The sequence below is a fragment of the Coffea eugenioides genome, chromosome 1 (assembly GCF_003713205.1).
Source record: "Coffea eugenioides isolate CCC68of chromosome 1, Ceug_1.0, whole genome shotgun sequence".
NCBI lineage: Eukaryota > Viridiplantae > Streptophyta > Magnoliopsida > Gentianales > Rubiaceae > Coffea > Coffea eugenioides.
The window spans coordinates 13488458-13497035 of record NC_040035.1 but is presented as its reverse complement, the minus strand read 5'-3'; the positions used below and the strand labels follow the sequence as shown (position 1 = coordinate 13497035).

The 8578-nt window shown below is 36.4% G+C and overlaps 1 protein-coding gene across 1 annotated transcript; it reads right to left on the bottom strand.

Annotated features, from left to right (window-relative positions):
• Positions 1-3844: 3844 nt before the first annotated feature.
• LOC113778266 (lysosomal Pro-X carboxypeptidase-like) lies at positions 3845-7250 on the bottom strand. The gene is made up of 9 exons (XM_027323607.1): positions 6768-7250; positions 6472-6658; positions 6236-6369; positions 6023-6135; positions 5188-5434; positions 4737-4892; positions 4551-4630; positions 4385-4434; positions 3845-4155 (listed from the first exon to the last, which is right to left on the bottom strand). The coding sequence occupies exons 1-9, from the start codon at positions 7182-7184 to the stop codon at positions 4007-4009; spliced, it is 1533 nt and encodes a 510-aa protein (XP_027179408.1). The 5' UTR covers positions 7185-7250; the 3' UTR covers positions 3845-4006.
• Between the last annotated feature and the right edge of the window lie 1328 nt (positions 7251-8578).

Below are 8578 nucleotides of genomic sequence, written 5' to 3'. Positions count from 1 at the left end.
AGGATAATGTGAAGTTGGAAGAAATCCCTTCAATTGAAGAGGTTTTTAGAGTCCTGAAGGCAATGGATGAAGAAAGTGCTGCTGGCCCAGATGGATTCACGGGAAAATTTTTTACTTTTGCATGGCAAGTAATCACCCAAGATGTCTACAAGGCGGTACTCAGTTTTTTCTGTGGAGCAGAACTATCTCGTTTCATCACCTCTACTTCAATTGTTCTAATTCCAAAGGTGCCAAATCCTCAAGATTTTTCTCAATTTAGACCCATCAGCCTATGTAATTTCTTCAAAAAGCTATTATCAAGGATCTTGGCAGACAAAGTGGCGGGAATATTGCCAAAAATCATTTCTCCCCAGCAGACAGGATTTGTGAAGGGCCGCAATATAACCGAAAACTTCCTACTTGCACAGGAGGTGATATCAGGTATGGCAAAAAAGAATAGAGGTGGTAATGTGTTTATGAAACTAGACATGTCTAAGGCATATGACAGAGTGGCATGGGGTCATATTATCAATGTTCTGAGAAGGTTCGGTTTTGGTGAGAGATTCATTGATATGGTTTGGCGACTGATTTCTAATGTCTGGTTTTCCATCATTATAAATGGATCCTCATACGGTGTCTTCAAGTCTTCGAGAGGACTCTGTCAGGGTGACCCATTATCACCAGCATTATTTATTATAGGGGCAGAGGTGTTATCTAGAGCATTGAATAATCTTGTCATGCAACCAAGATTTGTGGGTTTCAAAGTTCCATATGGATGCCCGTCTATTACTCACTTGGCATTTGCGGATGATGTTCTTATATTTGCAAATGGATCCTCATTTTCCCTGAAGGCTATCATGAAAGTGTTAGATGATTATCAAAGATGCTCGGGCCAATTAATAAATGTACAAAAAAGCTGTTATCTAGTTCATCCATCTGTATCAATGGTGAGACGACGGCTGATTGATCGAATCTCTAGGTTTGCCCGCAAGTCATTTCCAATACGCTATTTAGGGTTTCCGCTCTACATTGGAAGATGTAAATCATCTTGTTTTGGAGAAGTTTGTCACGCAATACTAGCAAGGATTCTGTCTTGGAAATCAAGGTTACTTTCCTATGGAGGAAAAATTATTCTAATCAAGCATGTATTATCATCAATACCAGTTTACCTAATGTCAGCTGCAGTAATTCCCAGTTCGGTGTTTAAAACTATAGAAAAGGCATGCTCGGCATTTCTGTGGGGATCCTCACCCGAAGAGTCGAAGCTTCACTGGATACGTTGGCCTCAATTGTGCTATCCAGTTGAGGAAGGGGGAATTGGATTTCGGAGATTAAGTGACATCTACACAGCCTTTTCCTCCAAGTTATGGTGGAAATTCCGAACAGAATCATCGCTATGGTCGACCTTCATGAAAGCAAAGTATTGTAAATGTCTGCATCCTTGTCAGATAGAACTCAGGCCAACGGATTCGGCAATTTGGCGAAGGATGATCAATGTGAGCCGGCAAGTGGAACTCTTAATGTTATGGGTGGCCAAATATGGGGCGTGTCATTTTTGGTACGATAATTGGTTGGGGAGTGGTGCATTGTTTCTACAGGTTCCGGTTATCCCAAATTTGTCGTTCCGAAACTTCGTAAGCAATGGCCATTGGGATTTGAATCTTTTATACCACACACTGCCAAAGGAAAATGCTTATTCCATTTCAGAACAAATGGTCCCAGAAGAAGGAAGTATAGCTGAAGTCATTTGGATGCCCACAACAACTAGAAATTTCTCTCTACATTCGGCTTTTGGGGACATTAGGCAGGCCCGACCCACGTCTATGGTATTTGCTTCCATTTGGCACCCTCGGATACCTTTGAAAGTTTCATTTTTCATGTTGAGACTACTTCTGAGGAGAATACCGACACCGAATAAGCTTCGTAAATTTGGTTTCCATTTACCCTCAAAGTGCTTTTGCTGTACTGAGGCTTCTGAGGAGTCTATTGAGCATTTATTTTCCAATGGACACATTGCGTCATTACTTTGGAATTATTTTGGAGGGTTATGTGGAATAAAATTCTCAGGATCTTTTCTACGAGCACGCATAGTAGATTGGTGGTTGTATTCACAGGATTCTGAGTTACGAAGGCTTATTTGCCGTATTCTTCCTAGTGTAATTTGCTAGCAGATTTGGAAGGCAAGGAACAAAGCAATGTTTGAGGGTGTCCAGATGCAATCATCGGCCATTCGCCAAGCCATCTTCTCGGAAATCCAATCCATGGTAGGAATACATTTTAAACAACTGATAAGACTACAATCCTTTTGTCAGTTGTATGATTGGTCAAAGGCACCTGGGGGTACGGTTGTATATCAAGGTATCCGTTGGGAAACAAAAGAGACAGGGAGGCATACTCTTAACACGGATGGATGTGCTAAGGGTAATCCAGGAATAGGTGGAGGTGGGGGCATACTCCGGGATTCCACTGGATTACCAATGATTGGTTTTTCGGCATATCTGGGAGAAACTACATGTCTCCGTGCAGAGGCTTGTGCCCTTCTTATTGGTCTTCAGATCTGTATACATAACGGTTTTGGAAATATATGTGTACAATCAGATTCATTGGTTTTAATTGGGATCATCCAACGTCGTACTCAGTGTTCGTGGAAATTTCGAAGATACATCAACCAGATTTGGCAGTTATTAGATGATCCACCTAGATTCACACACTACTATCGGGAGGCTAACACAGTTGTTGATGCTTTGTCTAATGTGGGTATATCTCATCCAGATAAGCAAATTAAGGTTTATGACACCTTCAGTACATTCCCAAGGTTGGCTCGTGGGGCAATCCGTTTGGACAGAATAGGGATACCTTCAATTAGAAAAATGAGGAATATGTAAGAGGAATATTTTGTTATATTTTCCATGAATAAATAAAAAAGTGGACTGGCTACCTTCTGAGTCCTAGTTTACTTTATTGCGTTTGTCACAAAAGAAGACTCTAAAGTCTTAATTAAACATTGAAATTGCATGATTAAACGACGCTAGCAATACATCATGACCAGCAATCTCAATTCCACTAGTTCTAACTGAAGCAGAACCTCTGCATTCAAGCTTCATATCACTTCAAGAATGCATTTACAGAGCTTACAAGTAAGGGTTATTAGAAATATGCTCTTTTGGGCTCATTTGGCATCATGTGCATCGGTTCCTTGTTCAATTCAACAATCTCTCAAAAGATAGATTTGAGTTGTGTGGCAGTAGAATTAAGTTGACTCGAAAATGAATGGTTGAACCATTATTTTTTGACTAGGATGCACCTTCAGGCTTTTTAGCAAACATCATGATGTGTGGTGATAATATTGATGGCTTTTTCTATATTAAGAAAAAGTGATGGGCCTTTTGCGTTATCCATTGTTAAGTTCTGCTATAGTGGGTGTCACTCATGAGGTCGCTTCTTGCCAAATGAGAAACCAAAGAAGATGTAATTGTCATAAATCGATTTTTTTCCTTTTTTTCTGTGGTTCTTGTGCTGCATCGCATGGTAATGTAGCTAATTACGTAGACCAAGAACCTTTACTGATTTTAAAAGGAACTTTTGTAGCTACCAAAAAAAGAACTTGAATGGAAATTATAGTTGTCCTATGCATAAATACTCTAAACATTTTCTAGTTCTTCTACAATGAAGGCGATCAAATTGACTGAAGAACCTATATGTCACCTCCTGACAACCTTTTTCCGCATGAGGAAGATCGATTTGTGATTTGATTTGTCAAGTTTGTTCTATTGTTTTATGAAGCCTTGATGTTACGAGAGGATCATTTGGAACCTTAGAAACACAGAGATAGATTCTACTATCTGATGTATAAGTCACGTAAAACTTACGTTGTTGGGAGCACTAAGATGTTGGATTCCATTTTTAAAATTTATGAATCATGATGTTACAGGGAATCATTTGGAACCTTAAATAAGAAGAAAGAAAAGAGTGGGGCACTTGGTCAATAATAATGCTTCTAACTTCCCCTTCCAGAAAAAACAAACATTTAAGCATATCTTTGTTTTCCAATGGAATGAACATCAGCATAATACTGTTTGATCCATCCTTCAATGATCTCAACCTCTAATTTCCTTTGAGCAACCAACCAGGACGGATCACTTTCTTTTGCTGCCAGTATGTCCAAGCAATGAGATCCTGCAAAAAAAATGATTTCGAAATGGCCATCACAAATCATTTAACGGAAGCCCACATACTACAGACACAAACAAATTTGACTCGTATTTTTTAGTGTCATTAGCACTTATTTGGTTATGCTTGTGAGGGAAATAATCTTTCCAATTAAGAAGACTACTTGAGAAGATGCAAAAGGAAATAGAGGATCGAATTGAGTTTACTTAGAATGGAAAGAGCTTAAAAAACGAACCTTTAACTGTATAAATAGCAAGAAGGCTGCTGGATAAGTTCTCCCGTACTCTGCGATTAAGATGTTTAATGATTAATTAGTTTAAGAAGCCATGAGTATTAATTTCAATATAATATGCACATAGAATCAATAAAGAAGGAAAAGGAAAAATGTCTTATTCAATTACCCGGCACTACTATAAGGATCCTTCAAGCCATTGGAGAATATGATATTGCTTCCAAATCTTTGGAAAACCAATTTCATGTCCTACAATTTGTTGGATTTACATATGAGGATCAACAATGGAAAAGTGAAAATGATATCAAAGACTAAGTTAGAGGTTTCTATTTGGAAAATAACCAAGAAAACATACATGGCCTCCATAATAAGTTGTGATCCAATGAGGTCGAGGTGAGACCCCATATGAACTTTTGCAGTTCTTAATGAAATCCGGTAGGTTGAAAGGTGACGGTGGGAACATCGTATCATTGCTGCCGCGCCCAATGGGCATCACCATCTCGCTACAAGTCTATTGAAAAAAAAAAAAAAAGAAGCCCTTTTCAATTGAAATTTATTTCAAACTCAAGTACAACAATTAATTATCTTCCTAACATCATTAATCAGGTCCTGGCTTAGTGCAAATAATAATAATAATAAGGGAAACAAGAGACAGACTAGAGATTTGGATTGTTATTTTTTTAAAAAAAAAAATTACATTTTGATGAACATATTTTTTAATTATTTTTTTATCTCACATATATTAAATCGATATAATATATTTATTTATAAAAATTTCAAAAAATAGTAATCCAAACGAGTCTTACTTGCCATTGCCATCCGACATTTGTTTCAGTGGGCCTGGCATATTCCAACATATCATAGCATGACTCATCTTTCTTGTAAGAAACAACACCGGCAAAAGTGCGGCCAAGAATATCAGTTCCTTTGGGTGCTTTGTCTATTCCACTACACACCTCAGTGACGGGATACTTAGGCGGTGAGTTGTACTGAGCAGCCGATGAGAACATGGAATCCAAGTAATCCTTAAGCTGAGACGAACTATTCAAAGGCCTGAAATAATTAAAAGGAAAGATAATTCACTATTAGTTGTGTTTTACTAGTTTGATCCTATATATGTAGGGTTGGGTACATAAATTAATGTACATGTGCAAAAGATTAAAGTTTAAGTAATCTGCTTTAATGAGTCTTAAAATGGTGTTAACTCTACCACTCAAAAGAGAAAAGAAAATAAAAAATATAGAATTAATTAGACAACTTATGCATACATATAACCTAAGAAAATGGCTCTTAACTGGGGACCAAAAATTACCAAACTATCAGACAGATATAATGTCAACTTCAAGCTGGTGTGGTGATTACTTGGACTAAAATAATTAATACACGCGTGAGAAGTTTCTTTGGAATCATCGGACGTCATTATTAATACATAAATGTTCATGACTAAAGCCAATTAAGAGTTCATATATGATAATGACTAGTACATTGACTTGACTTAAAAAAAAAGACTAGCATATTGATTTGACTTTAAAAAAAAAAAAGACTAGTATATGGACTTGACTGTTTCTACTATACACACTAAATATCAGAACATCTTGATTGGTAAAATGACCGAAAGCAAAGGGAGAGAGGAATTATTACGTGCAAGTCTTGAATCTTTTGCTGAGAATGGAGAGACCATTTGGTTTAGAAGCAACTTTGTCAATCTCAGACCATGATTTTCGTATAGTTTGGTAACAGTGCTCACTCTCCTCCTGTAATTCAACATAACAAAAATATTCTCAGAACTCTTTAACATATAATAATTCCAGTAATGATTCAAAAACATGAAACCATTAACAGCTCTTTCATTACTTTAAAGTCCTTGGTCACAGTGGAATAATAACCATTTTGGGGAGTGATGTCATCAAAGTAAAGAACGGGAGCTGATGATGCCAAAGCACCAAGTGCAATATGAGGATATTTGAGGCGAAACCACGAAGCTAGCACTGCCAAGTTGAAATATTTAGATACATCACCACCGAAAGGAAAAAAAAAATGCATGAATAAAAATATAGGATAAAGAAAAAACAACATGGAAAAGTACATACTTCCTCCATATGATCCACCAACAACGATAATCGGAGAATTTTGAGCAGAAAATTTATGTTTTACATGCAATAAAACTTCTGCGTAATCAGCTAAAGCTTGAGCCGAGTTGAAATAACCACGAATGGTTTTACTTTTCATCACTTTTTCCATTGATCCAAGTGGTATAGATTTTCCATAAAACCTATGCTGCAAAAGAAAATTAAGACTCCCGGAATACATTTAGTAGTTACAAGTTTGTTAAGTATAGAGTATAAATCAAGAAAGAAGAATAAAAGATGTTATGATAGTATTGTACCTCTATGTAGACAAGGAGAGCTTTAAACCGTGGGGCATTATCAGTAAGAAAACCAATATTCTCTATATCTCCAGCCAATGGAGCTTCGGCGCCAAGATATGCCAAGATTGGAGAGTTCGACTTGGCACCACCCCAGAATTTTGAATTGATCACATAACTTTGGTTGAATTTGGTATAGCTTTGTGGATTATAATTGAAGTGGTCTAGTGTCTGTTCATAAAAATATGATTTGAAATCTTCTGAAAGAGAAGCTTTAGTTAGAGTATCGTCAGGGTCTCGAAGATTTGTTCTCCGTATTGGACTGAGCCTTGGGATTTTGTGGGGGTGATCTACAGCTGATGAAATGGAAGTTGAGAAGCATAGGAAAAGAAGGAGGACAGGCAGCAATTGAGATAATAGCCTGCCAAGAAAATCCATAGCCAATGAATTTGAGTTTCTTGGTAGAGTTCTGATTTTTTGTGTACTTTTTTCAGTTTACGATGTTCCCAAGTTCCAACTTGTTGATTTATATAGAGATACTCCCTCCCTCTTTTTATAACCGACGTTTAAGAAATTTGCTCTAGTGTACTTTTATCGGTCATTTTATTATTCCCATACAGTATTAATTATTTTTTCACAATTTTACCCTTTTATCTCTCTTTTCCAATACAGAGTTCTTAATTACTACTCCTAGTTTGGTGGGAGTTAGTTTGCATTGCTTTTGGCCTAGTAAAACAGCACCATTTAGTACTCTAGTAAGAGAAAACATGGGTGAATTGGACAATTAATGAGGGTACAAAAGGAAAGTAGTGTACAGATTTAAGCAATGAAAATTTTTTCGTAATTAGTGTGCAAAACCTTAAACGTCAGTTATAAAAAAAGGGAGGGAGTATATGCTTAGAGCACATCGTTTTCATCAATAATTTTGGTTTTATTAGGTATATAAATTCAAGTTGATGTGATTCTTAATTTGATGCGATCACGCCACTGCCTGACCACATTTCCGGCCCCTATGTGCTCATGCCAATACGGAAAATCAACAGCTGGTGAAATTAATTTGTTGCCATTTCTTAGGCACATTTGACTGAGACAAGTCAAGATGGAGACATTAGAATACGATCGCCTATCCCCCTTTTTTTTATATCATTACTTGATTTTTCTTCACATACAACTTTATATTCTTGAATTTATACTCTTATATATTGTTTAATTTCTACGAAATCCCTCATGATTGAAATACTTCGTCAATTATGGATATGGCAACATCAGTCTAGTCGGACTAAAGATCAAAACAAGGGAAAAAATTGTGGCTCTAACCAAATATTTTTATTAGGCATAATTTCAGAATCCTCTCCTGAGATCTTTGCAATTTCGCTAAATAATCTTGAGGTTCAAAAATTACACTTACCTCCATTATCCATTTAAAATCACAATACTATGTTTAATATTTTAATGAAACTTCCTTGTTTGGTATGCTTGTCCAAACAATGAGTTTTAAAACTATTTTTCCCTTTTCCTTTTCCTTGTTTTTCCTCCTGTAAAACCATGGAATGATCAACATTACACATAGCCTCTATTGTAACCAATATCAAACTAGTGGCTATTTTTGACAAATCAACTTTGAATATCATTCAGTGTTTTCCTTGATTTTTTTTGAAGTATCAAAATCAACAATAACTCAAAAAGAAACTATTCAAAACCACTACCAAATAATAGTAATTCCACTACTCCTAAAAATTCACAAAATCTAAAACTATGATGGCAACACTTTCTTTTCCATCTTAAAAATCTAAATCCCCAATAAAGCATTTTTAAAAATACTCTATCATAGT